Here is a 17,350-nt window from a genome sequence, read left to right as displayed (position 1 = left end):
TCTGACTAGTCCAGAAGTAATTATGTCAGTGCATTAGGCAAGCAATTATTACAAATTAAAATTAATCCTTCACATAGTCACGTGATTATCAAAATACCTTCTCTCGAATTCCGCTTCATTGACTTCCCCTCCCCTTTGACCGGGGGAAGACAAATCCTTCCTGCAGGAAATATTTTCCTACGTGTGAGAGGACCAAATTATCCCTGACAAGTTCCTTGCGGCTTCACGTCTAGTTAGAATTTGTTGATTGATATTATAGCCCGGCCGGCAAGTAAAGGATGGTCATCGGCAGGTTATCTTGAGATGGAATTATGCCATGAATGGGCATTTTCTTATCCCCATGCATTTTCTAAACTATCGCATTTATTTAATAAGCATCCAAAATTTTTAAAAGCATTCCTTTTGATGCAGTTACTTTCTCATTTTCCACTGCATTATATGCATTTTTCAATGTGGCTTTCTCTGATGAATTGTTGGCAGTGTTTCATTCCACCTCTATGGAGATCCTCGTGTCCAGCTTGTGAGCGTGATGCAAAAACTGGATTACCTTATCCGCCACCTTCAGAATCTATAAAGCGAGAAAATGACTCATTTTAAATAAATCTCTGCCTTGCAGTTACAGATTGTCTAGCTGGACTCTAGATGCTCTTAAGATATGGCCGTCCCAAATATATTTCAACAATACTGGGCCCAAGCTCGGACCAAATATATTTTTATTTATTTAATGTCATTATGAAATTGACATAATGCATTCGAGATACTTCCCATCTTAAAAAAAAAAAAAAGATACCATAATACACTTAAATTAAATTAATATGTGTAGGAGTGTGACTGTGCGTGACCTGCATTATGTTGATTACAGAGAGATTTAATTGAAGAAAGTTTAATCAGAGTAATTATTCGAGAGTTTGAATTAAATAGATGTCCCAAATTTGAAAAGTGATGTTATATATACTTTGAAGAGAATGAGGTGTGTGCATGAATAAGCATTCTGCGGTGATGCTTGATTTTTAGCATGTATTGTAAATTTAATATTTGTCGGCTTTTTTATATGAAGGAGCGGAAGAACAATATAGGACAAGAAAATGACTGATTTAGTTGCACCGTCAGTATTTAATTTGTGATATCTGTAATCCACTTAGCTTGCATCGAATGCTTATGGTGTAAAATAAGTAATGTAACATCAAATATAAATGGGTTTGTAGAGAAAGGAGCTAACATTGAATATGATGAAAAGATTGAACGCATGAGTTAATTGCTATTAGCTGTATTCATGAGATAGTGGTTTTCAGTTTTCATAAACATGGATTGCAAGCATATCTTGAAATCATAAGATTAAATAAATTTGTAGAGGGTGAGCACAGATAAAAAGATTACATGTGATCAGTATGATGATAATGAGCTTATTTTCCAGGGCGTTGGTGTTAGAATTTCGAGCTATCCTTCAATGTATGGTCCTCAGGTCGTGAATGCTAATATTAATATAGCCATCATCCACCACGCTTCATCGTCTTCTGTTTTCATATATGCTTTTTTTCATTTCTTGGTGACCTGTGGGTTGGATGAATTGAAATTATTCACAACGGATCTATTTTCTGTTCTTATTCTAAACCTTTTAACTTTGAACTATCGAGATAGGCATTATATTAAACATAATATATCCTACTTAATGCAAATCCTCCTAACTAAAGAGATTGCCATTTCGACAATTGAAAAATATTTTTTGTTAGTGACTTTACTTTTAATATATATTTCAAATATTGTTATCGTCCTGGCCAAAAAACTAAATTGGTGATATATTCAGACTAAATCAAAACCAAACACACACGAACGCACGTAGCAGGCAAAGAAGCCATGCATCTAGCCAGTGCTCCGTAAATGATATTAATATATAGATTATAGAACAGTCAACAGAACTCTTATATTTAAATGACTTGGATCACGGTAATCTTATTTTTTAAAATAATCCCTCTTGATAATAAATTGTAATGAAGGCAGAGGAATCTGAATAAAAGAGTACTCTTGTGCCATATTGTCGATACAGACGGACCCATTCACCATAACTTGAGCCCTGCGCAGTCGAAATCTCAATTATCATATAGAGTTGGATGCTTCCTATGCATTCACTATTATATTATTGCACGGCCCTATGCCTATTAATTAATTATCAATTGAAAATGCAATATAAACCAAAATAATTGCCATGATTTTTAAAGCAAATATATATACACTTTTACCTGGACCAAAATCTCATTAGACATTAAGGCAGTTACGCTGCAGATGACCGGTGCTTCCTCACTTTTAAATATTTAAAACTGATCCCTCCAACTTTTAATTTTATTTTTCAAAGCTCCCACCATTAATTAACTCTGTTTTTATGCTGTTAACAAAGTTTGTCATGATAGATTAATGCAATATGCTGACATATGACATGGAAAAAATATTTTTAATATTATTTTTCATTACACAATTTAGCCTTATTTCATACTAGTACCGGAAAGGACCCAACACAATTAACTAACAACAACATGTACGCTTGCAAAGAAATAGACCACATCAAATCAAGCCCTGATTCTAAAAATGTTTTTTTTTTTTGAAACCCTAATTAAGAATTAAGAAATCACATTCACCTATGGATATATACCAAAGTCAAATAATTTCGCACTCTTTCCACAGTGGTCCAGCGCACGATTATAATCCCCACATGGAGTAATGTAAATTTCACTCATAATATGGCCGTCATCACATGAAATCCAGAACATCCATGTATTGTATAGGGCACATTTAAATGTCAAATAATGCCAAAACCATTATATTTAGTTTTTTATGAACATAGGATCAAATTGATTTAAGTAAGCATTGTCTCTACTCCCTGTTTGTACTAAAGTAATGCAATAACTCGGGTTTCCAAACACCGGTTTGTCTTCACAAATATCAGAAACTAAAAAAACAGATAAAAAATGAAATACCTCTATTTTTCTTAATGCCGACAAGAACGCCAGCACATTTCAGCGAGCCAGGAATCTCCGAGATCAGAAAGCTTATGGGAATCGGTGGCTATCGTGTCCATTATTATTTCTTCTACACAAAGCTCCGCCAACACTTGAGGAAAAAAAGAAAAAGAAAAAAGAAACACGAACACTCAATATAATACGACACTTGAGATAAAACATGTACATATCAAAGTCCATTGTCTGTATATGGGACAGTGTCCGTGTTTCTTTAACTTCTCGTTCCTCTGGAACTCGGAAGATGAACCAGAGATTCAGAAACGGCACAGGTTCTCTTGCAAGAAGCAAACAGACCGATGAACTCAAAACGATTACTAAGACTCCTCGAAACCTTGGTCACATTATTGGTCCAGAGACTGCTACTGGAAGCAGCTTCTTCGTGACGATCGTAATCGCTCTTAGACTTTGAGCATTCAACCAAAGCAGCAAAGAAAGGATCCCTCTGAAAGCCACCCTGAACGGAATTCTTCTTCCGGTCTTCAAGACGAGTGGTCGTTGGAGGAGGCAGCGGCAAGAGTTTGTGGGAGGGGGAGGATCCGATCTTGGGGACGTGATTCTTGGGGATTCCGGGAAAATGTTCCCAAGAGAATGGGATTCGGGAGATTAATCTCAGAGGGGTTGCGGGACCGAGCATGGAGTCATCATGAGAATGCATTGATTGATCGAGCGAGGAGGAGGAGGAGGCAGCGGAGGATGGGGATGAGGAGAAGGACGGAATCCGGCGAGAAGAAGGGCATTTTCCGGCGCGGTGGAGTTGGTGGTTACGAGCTGCGGAAGAATCCATAGGAGATTGGGAGCTTTTTGGCGAGGAAGAGAGAAACAGAGATGAATAGAAGGACGTGCGTGCTAGTTCGCTATACCTGTTTTTGTTGTTGGCAAAATTTATACGGCTAGCTCGTTAACGAAGGAGGAACTCAATTTTATTTAATTCTTTTTTAAATTTTACATACATAAGTATATTTTAGCATTTTCATTTTTCAACGGCTTCAGTCTATGTACTCGATAAATTTTCAGACACAAAATAGCAATGAAAAACGATGAAAATTTATGCTTTTGGTTCTTATAAATTATATTTATTTTCAATTTGATCTTTCTAATTTAAAAATTTGCAATTGAATCCTCATAATTAAATGCATTTAATTAATGGCTTATAAAATGTCTCCATGATATAAAGCACTTATATATATATATGTGTGTGTGTGAATGAGAGTTGTATATATAACATAGCATAAATATTTTCATATGTTCACAATCAATTTTACAAATATATAATCAAAATCAATATGAACTTTTATTTTTTTAAATTCTGCTTGTCAATTCATGACATAAAAATAATAATAAATTTTTTAACAATTTTTTTTAATATAAATTATTGTTAAATTAATAAAAAATTATCTTGCATCTTGTTGTGAAGTTTTGTTTTTATAATTTTTATGTCAAAAAAAGTTAGTTCAATGGTTGCCATTGTCGTCAGAAGAGGTAGTATAGATTTTAATAATATGTCAATCAAATAATAAAAAATTAGATTTTTCAACCTCTATAGACATAATTCATCCATAATAATCAAGTTATAAAAATTAAGATTTTTGAACACATCAAGCTCAACAACGTTATCATTCATCCAATTGAATCTTTTCTTAGTCAAAAAAAAGAGTAAATTTTTTCAACAAAATTGCAAAATATTCCTAGCATTAAATGATTTAAATGTACTATTAGAATTTAAAGTTATGCTAAATATAAGAAGCTTTGTTGCTTGCCCACTTTATCTATTATTTAATTCTTTCAAAATTGATAATTTATAACAAATTAAATATATCAATATAATAATAATGCCAAATTGTTACTAAAATTTTGTGTCAATGAAACCAAATTATATCAAATCAAAACACAATCCACATCGGGAATGTCAATAGTTTAGTTGTTGCAATGAATAAATAAATTACTTTCTTCTAGAAATCATCCCATCCTAAAAATAATCTCTTAACTTTTGAATAAATTATTATTAAATTTTAAATCAAGTTAAATTCTTTTAGTATTAAATATATTTAAGAGGTTGAAAATGTATGATTCCCACAATTTACTTTTTTTAAAAAAGTTAATTAGGGGTTAATGGCCCTTAGGGCCTTTTGCTTCCACCATTGAATAAGAGTAAGACAAAATATGAAATAAAATAAAGATAGAGGTCATAAAGCCATGTTGTGTATAGGGTGGCGCATATTCATACAAGGTTTTAGTGAGATACATAGAATTAGTAATTTGAGTCAAATTTAAATGCCAGTTTAAATAAGTTATAAAATAAAAAAAATTAATCATTTGTTTATCATTGCAATTTAAAATTAATAATAATTCAATCTCTAAGCTCATTGTAATTTAATTTAATTCTTATTCAAATTGGAGCAAATTCAAACGTAGGTGACGCTTTAGTGACATGGGGACTGGCTGGCAGGGGAAATGGATTGCATTGAAATAAATATTCTAACTTACAATTACAAAAACAGCTTAAAATAAAAATCAAATCTCATTTGCTTTATTTTGGCCTCTTAACTGTCTATCATTTTATAGAAATATAATGCATACGCAATTGCTTGAACTTCACACATCTCCGCATAATAAATTCCCCAATTTCTCGTTATAAATACAACACGTCCCAAAATAAATGCGCAGCATACCTGTTTGTCCCTTTCCCAAATTTATTTTCTCCTCATTGTTTTCAAACTTGTCTCTGTCTCTGTGTTTTCACTTCATCTTTTTAAATTTAAGTATAAACAATTTTAATTATTAGATCTCCTTACGTAATTTACAATTTTTTCAATTTAGCTCTTGCTATTAAAGCTAACACTGATGCTATTTTTGTTATGTTAATAAGAGAGACTGTTATAATATTAAAGTAAGATTAATCACGTATTACTTGTCTTTGGCCACAAAAAAAAATCATATATTTGTCAAAATATTAAAAAATTAATAATGTATATTTGGATAAATTTCAAAACGCACGACAAATGCTTATGAGTTCACTTGAAAGCTCGTTTGAATTCCTAGAGTTCCAAATTCATTCTTCCATATAAACAACTAGCCACAATCCCGTGCATCGCACGGGTATACCTGATAAAAAGAATTAAATTTAAGTAATGATAATATAGTTCATATAATTATAGTCATAATATGTGGCATGTGGTGAAGAAAGAAATGTGATAATACTTAACAAAAACTATTGTATTTGGCCACAAAAGAGTTCAATAAGGAAGTCATTATTCACTACATAAGCAGCAAAAAAAAAAAACAATGTTCATAAACAAATCATGCATTTATAGCTTGAAGGTTTTGAAAGATCTCATAAAAGACCACATTGGTAGTGGTTGACTTAGCTTGTTTATCAATGTCATGAATCAATATTCTCAACCCATTTATGCTTCTGACTCTAGAAAGTGCAACATACAGTTGGCCGTGTGTGAAAATTGGTCTTGGCAGATAAAGACCAACATTGTACAATGATTGGCCTTGACTTTTGTTTATTGTCATTGCAAATGAAAGAATGATTGGGAACTGTCTTCTTTGCATGCGGAAAGGCCATCTATTTTCAGAAGGATTCATATCCATCCTATGTATAAGAACCTTTTGATTTGGGCTTGAACCATTAAGTGTCACTGCTTCAATTACACATTTCCAAGCTTTGTGATTCGCAATCTTGTACCGTTACATAATCCCGACGCTTGGTCAACATTCCTGAGAAGCATTACCGGTGCACCAATCTTGAGTGTAAGTTTATGAGGAGGTAGACCAGAACTATTAATTGTGTTAAGGAACTCAGTAGTGTAAAGATCCTCGAATGAGTCACTTTCTTGTGATGATCTGCAAACAGAATCACAACTGAAATATTCTACCGATTCACCAGGCAAAATACCACACATGAATTCATTTATCTGGTTAACGCACTCAAGAGTTGGTGCAAGGATTGCCCGATCATTGAAATATGCTGTGTTGGACAAATTATCCAATAAGTCTGGGTATGTAGATGACACAATTGCAGCCAAAGGATCCTTGTATGAAGTAATCAATATCTCTGATGGAATTTCAATATCTACAATGCCATCATTTGATTCTCCAACCCTGCCATCTCCAATATCTAGTAACCATTGTGAGAATTTCTCTATTTTTTCACGATCAGAAGAGGATGAAGATGATGTCAACCGCATGTTCTTCGTCAATTTATATATTTTGCAATAACTCCACAAGTACGAAGAACTTATGGATGCATTGACAATATCTGCCCTGCTACCTTTAGGAATTACAGGTAGAATTTGACGAAAATCACCTCCCATGACTATAGACTTCCCTCCAAATGGTAGATCACAATGCATTATATCTTTGAGTGAGCGATCAAATGCTTCTATACAATGGCGACGTATCATTGGAGCTTCATCCCAAATGATTAATTCTGTTTGTTGCAACAAATATGCAAGTGGGGATCTCTGGCTGATGTTACAGACTGAATCTTCATTTATATCAATTGGGATTGCAAATCTTGAGTGTGCAGTTCTTCCTGATGGTAACAAAGTAGCTGCAATTGCACTTGATGCAACAGCAAGAACTATCTTCCCTTTAGAGCGCAATGTTGTAGTTAGAGCATTCCATAAAAATGTTTTACCAGTACCTCCATAACCATATACAAAGAAAAAGTTACCAACATGTGAAGATGTAGAGGCAATGATACATTGGAAGATCTCTTGTTGTTCATCAGTCAATAATTGTAATAATCTCTCAGATTGATCTTGTAATGCAACTTTGTCATAATTTAATTCTTGCATGATTAAATGATTTTCAAAATTTAGAATTGGAGAATTCTTAGGCTTAGGAACAGAAGGATAGTGAGAAAGGCTTTTTCCATTACTTTGTAAGAGTGATTCAATCTCTTTGAGAGCAGCTTCTTCTTTATCTTCTTGTGAAATTTGCAGACCTGTAATAAAATAATAATAAAAATAAGTGTAAGAAAAACATGTGATATATATAAGTGAATTAAATAAATTTTAAATTTTTTTAGACTAATATTTACTTGAGTATGTTTCATCATTGTGTGGAATGTAAAACAAATCCTCTGAAAGTATCTTGGAGCTTTCTTTCCAAACTATGTCAGGGCGACTAAGGCAACAACACAACAACATGCTGACAAACATTTTTCTCAACGTTATCCCTGTTGCCCAAATTGATGCTTCTTTAATTGCATCTATATATTCTTTATCATCATCTAGAAGTCCACGTGCATAACATGCTTCTCTAAAAGTGGGGTACACAATATTATCAACAGTTTTGATCTCATCATATGAACGTGGCCCTTTAACCTTAGTCAATAGAATACGAAGGTAATATCTCTCCCCAGATGCTGGTGATGCATGACCTATCCGACCCACTGCGAAACCCTTTTCCCTTTTTTTCCACAACCTATTATTCCGTTGCCACACATAATATTGAGGGAATTCACCATATGTAAGTGATCTTGCAAATTTATCTTTCTTATCTTGATTACACTTCATCCAAGCAAGAAACATCGACTCACAGACTCTTGGTTTATTAAGCAATGAAGAAACATCTTGATCACCAGAGTATACAATGTACTGCTCATTAGGAAGGTGGAAACTTAATCTCTCAACAGAGGGGTACCTGTGGTGGATATCAAATGCAAATATTCGCCAACAGCCTTCACAAGAGGAGACATACCTACAATCATAGTACTGCTTGATCTCATCAATGATGGATTGGCCCCCTTCACCAGAACTTGAATAAAGTGAAGCAATAACTCTATCATTTCCTTTGTTTATGTACTTGAACAAATATTTGATAGAAGTTGATTGATTTGTTTTCTCAATATTGACATGAGCCTGGAACTTGTAAAGAAGATAAGAATTATATGGCACAACAAAACGATTATCTAAAGGAACACCATTTTTTTCTATTGTTCTACCATCATCTCTCCTTTTATACGTCGGGTAGCCATCTTCATCAACTATTGTTTTGTCATTAAATTTTTTGGGAAAGTATTTGCTACATTTACCATCCTTCATGCAGGGGGACTTTTTATTGCTATGACCACATGGCCCATGCATCATGTATGTCCCAACCAAATCATATAGCAAGGGAGAGGAATCCTTATCTGGAATCTCAGAAGAAATTATGTTGTCAATTTCTTTGGGGCTCTTGATTTTGTCATTTTGTTGTAAGAATAAAAGAATGTGTGCATGTGGAAGACCCCTCTTTTGGAACTCAACTGTATAGATCTCTGTCAAGATGAACAAACATATAAATAAAATATTTCAATAGTAATGAGAAGTTCAATTTTAATTTGTAATAAATTTAATCTTACGTATATTTAAAAGTTTAAAATCTATAATCCTACAGAGATCCAAATTAATATTATTGTTGTTACCAAAAATAGCCATTTTAATTTGTTATAAGATTTAACAGTATTGTGCTTGTCACAAGTACTCCTAAATTAATATCAATATATATTTAAATGTTTAAATTTTGTTTAATGAAAAATAACACTGTTAAATTTAATATAATTAATTATTTGTTAAAATTCGTTAAAATAAGATATAACTTTTTTTTGATTGGTGGTTTCAGTTTCATGCAATCTTCAGAAATTGAGCTTAGAGCATCAAAATTTTGTGTTACATGCATCATTATTCATAATAATATATAATTAATAAATTGCATGTATACAAATGTAAGAGAGTGTAAAATCATATTTTCATTATAATTTATTATTATTTTACATTTAATCATATTAACAAAAAAAGTTTATTTAATTGGCAATTTTGTAAAATTTCCTTAATGTGAAATTTAAATTCACCGAGCCGAAGAATCTTTTTTATTCCTCTCCTATTATTTAATTGTTTAATTTTATGAAATTTAACATGTAGTATAAGTTATGCGAAATGTAGAAAATGATTCTAAAAGGATATAATAGTTACAGTATATGTTACCAATAAACAATAATTGTAAAAGGACATGGTAATGCCATGAAATAAATTAAATCTTACTTATCCTAGACATAAAATAATATAACATATATTACCAATAAGGTATGAATCATAAATTGGACGTATATAAATTTAAGATATTATAAAAGCATGTCCTCAATGTAATTTAATATTTTTTTAAAATAATTTATATATATATATATATATATAACTTATGTATGGAATATTGTTCTAACCTGCACGTATGGTGCCAAAAATTTTCTTGTCCTTGATTGTCTTTAACAATGATTGTAGTTTCATCTTGAAGACTCTGCATAGGATGTCGGGCCTATCTGTCGAGGAAAGATTATATTTCTGGCAGTATCGTTTGATTTCTGGCCATGCAGGATTGCATGTGAAAGTAATAAAAAGATCTGGGTAACCAGCCCATCTACAGATTGCCATCGCGTCCTGATAGTTCTGGATCATGTATCTTGCTCCTCCAGTGAATGAAGATGGTAAAATGATGCGTTTACCAGTTGAAGATGCTTGTGTTTCCCCTGTTAGAATCGCATCTGATAGATCTTGATACAAGTCACCCCTGAGTTCTTTCTGGTGTGTTCTAATCCAATGAAGTCTTTGAGACTCCATCATAGTGTAACTATCAACGATAAATTGTTGAAGAAGCCTACTTGCATGAAGTATAGTTGAAATTTCATTGTCTCTCATCATGAGTCTGTAGGCAAAAAATTCTCTCATGCTAACAGTTTTCTTCTTCTTTGTAGTTCCTAGAGTCTCTTCTCGATGGTATATATCATCTCTATACCCATCTTCTCCGAGTGGAAATAAGATTGGGTATTGAAGAGGAAGATAAGATGGGTGTAACTCATTGATACGTTGCACTGTGCCTGGTAGTTCCTCAACAATAATATCTCTAGGATGGAATGCTTGATCAATATCTCCTACAATGAGTGCAGCAACTTCAGAGCATGTCGGTACATTATATGTGCGTCCATCCTTATCTCGCTTACTAAGTAATGCTAATTTCATGTTATAAGGTAGATGACTTTGAATCATTGCTGATGCCAAACGGTATTGTTTGACAAATGGATTCACTTCATCCAAAGTAATTCGGATCTTGTCTACAATCACTGGATCAATACCTTCCTGACTTTGATAATTACTGCACATAATTTAATGGAAGGATGGATTAGTAATGTGATTTTTATTACAATAATAATTTATGTAAATTTAAGAATTTGAACTGACCTAACGGCTGAGATTCTGTTGGAAACTTCATTCTCCGTGTCATAAATATAGAGTTGAGAGAACACTGGTCTGGACCCCTCAATAGGCAAAAGACTGCCTATTCTATGGTAATTTTGCCCTGTCAGAATGAAGGTGTATGGACCACCACCTTTATTTTTTGAATGATCTATCTTACCACCCATAGATGTAAATGAGAACATGCTATTATAAGCACGAATATTGGAGCGAAAATTCTTTGACTCAGGAAGTGTTTTGTTAAAGAATAAGTCCTTTATAAATTGAGGAGGAGAATGCATTGGTGGCAATAACACTTTTCCCTTGAGGCAACACAAAGAAAACCCATTAGTTATTGAGCCTCTATCTCTTTTAGCCCTTTCATTAAACCACATTTGAGCTTGGCAAAACTTGCAGACATTAGTTGGATCACCCTCATCCAAGTAATCTGAAATTATTGTATTAACAACATTAATATCAATTCAGTGTAGTCAAAATTGAATCGCCATATGATATTGAAAGAGATATACCTAAAGCATTACTTTCAGCCACACCAGCCAGAACAATACACTCATGGTCTTCATTTGGATTGGTATCATCATCAGTAGATAACTCCTCTGAATATAAATTTTTTTATCATATATCCAGTTAATTTGATAAAAAGAGATTTGCATATATTGTGAATAATTCAAACCTGAATATTTAGAACTTTGAAAATTAAATTCAGCCATATCATTCATGTTCATCCTCATTGATATTTGTTATGCTTTTAGATAATGCAATTATAATTTTTTTGTTGCAAGGAATAATCAATGTCAGAATTGAATGCTACATAGGAGGTAGTTTTAAGCAATCAATACCAGTGCTACCATAATTCTGTACTGATTTATTTGCTTGAGTTTTTTTGTGCCATGTACGTCTTTGAATTCTATCATTGTGAGAGGTAGTAGAACTGTATAAATCTCTTTCTACATCTGTAAAGAAATCTGGGTTAAATTACATCAAAATATGTAGTTGGAAAATGAAACATTCATGTAGAGGCATTAATGGTTAACCTTGGTTTATTGATAGTTCTCTATGTACTGGTAATTCCAAGACAGCATTTGAATGTTGTGTAGTTGGCATACTGATCTTTTCTGATTATAACACATGCCACATAGGAAAAAAACAAAAGATACTATTGTTTTTTCATGTGTGAATAACAAAAGGAAGTGGATAGCACGTGGGATACATTCAATGAATTATCAAAACAATATATAAGATAAACTACACAAAAAAAATATATATACTAAACTATCATCACCACAACATGAATTCATTAAAACTTGTGCCATGGGTATAATCTCATAAAGAAATGACAAGGTGGATAGCACATGGGGTCTAGATAAGTGCAGAACAATAAAATAGCCGCATAACTTGCCACAATACATGCATTATTGGCCGTATGACATCTGGTTAATGTAATTGATTATGTAAAGCCATTTGGAAAGCATATTGCCATATGAAAAGAATATCACCATCCTAGAAATATAATAGCATTTATCATAATAAATGAAGTAGAACTACCGTACATCAATATCCACAATGTCAATGAATTTGTTATATATAATAAATGAAGTTAGCACTAACATACACATCTATCATGTCCTAAGACATAGTAAAGTGGGACCATGAGAAGATTAATCAGAAGCATTATTTGCAAGAGGAATGACAAGTGGAATGTTCATACTGTGGCACGATTTGCATGCAATTAGGGGTTAAATAATAGCAAGCCATATGTAAAGCAGTTGCAATTCTGTCAAAAACTACATTATCACATAACAACCTTTATATTTGAATATACTGATTTATTCAACTCAATCTGATTGAGTAGAAATGACTATAAAAATATCACTTAAGCACCCATCCGATAGGTAGAAAATAAATTTTGAATGAAGTACCTTGTTCTTGAGTGTTCTGCAATTGAGAAAAGGAAATGAAATCACCATTGGAGCCAAAGTTTTGAAAAGTGCAGAATCTGGTGCTCCTTCTCTTAAACATTGGCTCTAAGTCTGATTTATGGTATAGTTGATGTGCATTCATACTTGCTGGGCAAATCACAAATAAATCAGGGGATTGGTCATGAGTTCGTAATAATAAGCCATGGAGGGAGAACAATACCTTCGACATCAGCATTACCAAACTTCTTTGACAGGTTAATTGCTACATTAGTTATGTCTTGAAGAGCATTTATCCTTGCCTGTTTTCTATGATGTGGAGATTTATTGGTTGAGAAGAGTTGAGAAGGATTTGTATTTGGTATATTCTCTGCTTCAGGTTCTGGTGTGCCATTGTCTTCAGATGCTGGTGATTCAAACGTGGAAGTCATGATAGCAGATAACCTTGCACTATTTCTCTTTCTATTGAACATCTTGTATTGAAGTTCTGACTTCAAGTACTAAGACTTAATTCAGAAACTACTAAGCTTGCACTTTGAATCAGTGAATGTGCAATCTGAATTTTTTATCTGCTGTTAGATTGGAGTTTAGCAAATTCATCTTGACTTCCTCTACCGAGTTCTTGATTCTAAAACCACTACAAATGATATTTGAATCAGTTGACGTGAAAAATGCTCTTAGTTTCAAATCTCAGATTTTGGTTCACAATATCCAAGGAGGTTGAAGCTAAGAGGTTAAGGTAGGAAGGGATTCTTGGAAACCTCAATAGGCTGTGTGCATTAATTAGATGACTTTGACATTTGGAAAAGGCTTATGCGGCTTATTATCTCTTCTTACTGATTTCACAAAGTAGAGAAGTGACATGACTCTAGAGGTGTTTGTACATAGACTAACTGTCAAAATATTGCATTAAAGCATTTTGACACTGACAAATGCACCTGGCGTAGGTGAAATACACTGATTCTGGTTCAGTTGAATCTTACAGCATTTAATGAAGCATGTAGAAAGCAATTAAAGTCTGGCTTATGTGACAGGTAGGCAACTAATAGTAATGATGTTATCAAATTTCAAATCTATTGACTGTGTATTGGTGTTAACTGCTGGTTATTAATTTATTTTATACCAGTGCAAGTAATATCGATGCTGTTACTATTAGTTTATTTACTATTTTTCTGTCCCTTTTTATTTTTTTGGATAACAAAAAAATCTTTCTTGTACAACTGGCTATGAATTAAAACTTGTTGTTTTAGCAAACAACTTATGACAGCAAAGATGTTTTACGGTGCCCATTGTTTCTGGTATATTAGCAATATATTAAAACATATTTGATGTCAGATATCTTGTTTAATTAGAATTGCATTAGTTCAATGGAGTTGCCGTCATGTGTTTCTCAAATATTTGCACTAATGGGTGAGTCAATATTTTTTCATCAAATCGATTTTTTTTGGTGACTTACTTAATTATTTACTGTCAGGTTGTTTCTACTTTAAATTAGAATTGCATCAGTTTATTTATTTACTTTAATTATAGATCTGTTCTAATTACTTCCCATCTTGATTTGGCTTGGAAGAATTTTTTTTTAAGTTATTGCTATATTAATTCTATATGACATAATTTCATACCTTCCAATCTGTTCAAAAGAATATCTCTTCATACTTTATAATTTGTTCAAATCTGTCATAGTGTTATGAAGATTGCAGTATCAATTAGCGTTTTCCAGATTTAATTTGGTCTAAATGGAGGATGAGAATATACGTGTAGGTATCATGCACTGTAAAAATTTAATTAACGTTTAAAGCATCATAACTAATTTTTTGAATTTAAAGTGGTCACTCATATTTCATGCACATATTCTATAATGGTGTGAATTTTATTATCTTTTAAGCTGCATTTTAGATAATACCAAAAGAAATAAAATACATAATTAATTCATAAATAAAATACCAAAAGGCCATGTTTTTGGTTGGAATGTTGTTGTCATCTTAACTGACGAGAATTTTGATTTTGTTGCAACATTATGACAGTGTAACACACACCTATAGAAGTCTAGAAGCTGTGAATTTGCCCTTTATAAAGATAGAGATAGAAAGACCAAGTGAGGGAAACCAACATTTACTGTGACAGTATAATACATCTACATTATTTATTGTTTACTGAAATATTCATTTAGGGGCTAAAATGATCAGTCACGCAACACAAATTTAAAAGGAAGTCATCAAGTTGTCCTATTTTCAGCACTGCATTCCTGGAAAATATGGAAAATTGGTAGAGGAAAAATAATGAGCTCCTGGAGCATTGACAGACCTTAAAATAAATGCCATTAGTAATTAATAATTCATTACATATTAGAGTTCCTGGCTAAAAGAAATAAAACTTAAACAGCAATATAATAACTGTTTTAATTCTAATATCTGGAAAGGCAAGATGATAAGTGAACACTAAGCACAACAATAGTTAAAAAAAACATAGAAACAACAAAAAGGACATTAATGCTTCAGTTCAAGCTCTTAAAAAGCTCAAGGTTTTTCTTGTTTAATTATCTTGACAGGCTTGGTGTTAGGCATGGCATAAGTAGATGGTTGAGGTTGGGGATTAATTTGCTGGACTTCTGCACTCTTTTTCAAATATTGCTTCCTCTTTCCTCTTGGCAATGGAGGAGGATACAGCTGAGATATAGTCATTTCATCAAGCCCAATGTCCTGAGACATTATTGGTTCAACTTTGGAAAGAGATGAACCCATAGTTGTTTCTTCATGACTATTCTTAAAGTCTGAGGCTGTTGGAACCACCTGCAATAATCAAACACAACACAAAGGCACTCCTAAATCATTCATTGCATAAAAAAAACTTTTCATAGACCATAACTAATATAAAATATAAAATTGCATTTCATTATACCTCATTCACTCCCTCTTTAACTATAGTACCCTCTAAGACCATAATAGCCAGACCTGAATTGGTACCCTCCTAGAATGTAAAATTTTTTAAAAAACCAAACAAAATACAAAATAATTTAGCACAACATGTCAGTTATTGAATAAACTTTTAAACCATAATAGCTATCAATTGTTTCACACCTCTACTGAAGCCTCTTTAAATTGCTCAAGAAGGTCTTGACATGCTGTGTATTGAACCACACCAATGCTAGAGTTAGGATGTTCAAGATTGTAGCTTGTACGCTTTAGCTTGAGCAGCATTTTTCTCCCTACCACATCTTCAAGCTCATCTGGGAAGGCATATGAACGATTTTCCTAGCATTCAAGGATAAGTTAGACAATATGTGGTTAAATTTTGGAAAAGATAGAGAGATGAGTGCTAAGAGATTACTTTATGCAGCTGCTCTTTTATCTCAGAAGCAGTTTTTAGAGTGAACTCATACGCATGCTTGTCAAAAAAGACAACAGAGGTATTTCCAGATTCATCAGACACGTTATAGTGTGCTTTGAGCCTAATTAAATAGATTTCCAACCATATGTAATGAGAATAGAGTTAAATGTAAACCACAAATGAAAAGAAAGTAGGAAAAGTTAGCAAATTTACTTAAATTCAGTTTGAGTCATATCATTGGGGCATGAAGGGCAAACCATAATTCCTTTTGAATTAGGCCTATGTTTGGTTCCACATCTGATACACAACCCTCATATGTCCAGCCTGGATTAGTCTCTAATTTCTCTATTACACACTCTATAATAAATGGATCACCCTAATAATAATAAAAAAAAGGTAACATGTCATTAAAAATGAAACTTTATCCATGACCATTCACATAGGTTTATGAGGTCACCACTTTCATTGTGTCGATGTCAGAAATCATAATCTTCTTAGTGGATCTCAACATAGAGTCTGCAGAGAGTTGTGTAGTTTGAATTGGTATAACTTGGCTGAAGCAAGAGTTGTTTGGAGATGAGCTTTCCTTGGCACTGGAAACAAAAAAGAGTTGATGCAAACACTGTAATGTAACTGACATGTTGATAAACGGATAAAGGGTTAAAGAATGGTGCTTGTAATAAATTTCATGCTACTGGTCACTTTTTGCTAAACCTGTCGATCAAATCTGAAACTTCCTAATATTTGGATTCATCCACACTTTGTTTGCATGGAAGGATGAACCAATCTGGACCTCCTCTGCACAGGAAAAAATAAATTAGTTTCTCATGTCAAAAGGCAAAGGTAAGAGTGTGTTGAA

The 17,350-nt window shown here is 32.9% G+C and overlaps 3 protein-coding genes across 4 annotated transcripts; all 3 read right to left on the bottom strand.

Annotated features, from left to right (window-relative positions):
• Positions 1-1,413: 1,413 nt before the first annotated feature.
• On the bottom strand, positions 1,414-4,028 carry LOC129300496 (uncharacterized). 2 transcript variants are annotated; one of them, XM_054939067.1, is made up of 2 exons: positions 2,970-4,028; positions 1,414-1,551 (listed from the first exon to the last, which is right to left on the bottom strand). In XM_054939067.1, exon 1 carries the CDS (start codon positions 3,793-3,795, stop codon positions 3,223-3,225), a length of 573 nt encoding a protein of 190 aa, XP_054795042.1. In that variant the 5' UTR covers positions 3,796-4,028; the 3' UTR covers positions 1,414-1,551; positions 2,970-3,222. The 2 variants fall into 2 exon arrangements, with proteins under 2 accessions (XP_054795042.1, XP_054795041.1); XM_054939066.1 differs by lacking the exon at positions 1,414-1,551 and adding an exon at positions 1,840-2,071.
• A 2,636-nt stretch (positions 4,029-6,664) lies between these two features.
• Positions 6,665-13,595, bottom strand: LOC129300500 (uncharacterized). The gene is made up of 7 exons (XM_054939070.1): positions 13,388-13,595; positions 11,758-11,844; positions 11,234-11,675; positions 10,222-11,147; positions 8,062-9,282; positions 7,900-7,965; positions 6,665-7,809 (listed from the first exon to the last, which is right to left on the bottom strand). Exons 1-7 carry the CDS (start codon positions 13,593-13,595, stop codon positions 6,665-6,667), a joined length of 4,095 nt encoding a protein of 1,364 aa, XP_054795045.1.
• A 2,085-nt stretch (positions 13,596-15,680) lies between these two features.
• Positions 15,681-16,769, bottom strand: LOC129300497 (uncharacterized). The gene is made up of 5 exons (XM_054939068.1): positions 16,705-16,769; positions 16,492-16,612; positions 16,242-16,415; positions 16,063-16,131; positions 15,681-15,953 (listed from the first exon to the last, which is right to left on the bottom strand). Exons 1-5 carry the CDS (start codon positions 16,749-16,751, stop codon positions 15,681-15,683), a joined length of 684 nt encoding a protein of 227 aa, XP_054795043.1. The 5' UTR covers positions 16,752-16,769.
• Between the last annotated feature and the right edge of the window lie 581 nt (positions 16,770-17,350).

Source organism: Prosopis cineraria, unplaced genomic scaffold (assembly GCF_029017545.1).
Source record: "Prosopis cineraria cultivar Desert tree isolate PC_DT_omini unplaced genomic scaffold, ASM2901754v1 PC1620, whole genome shotgun sequence".
Taxonomy (NCBI): domain Eukaryota; kingdom Viridiplantae; phylum Streptophyta; class Magnoliopsida; order Fabales; family Fabaceae; genus Prosopis; species Prosopis cineraria.
Note: the sequence above shows the minus strand (reverse complement) of the source record. Positions and strands in the feature narration are given on the sequence as shown.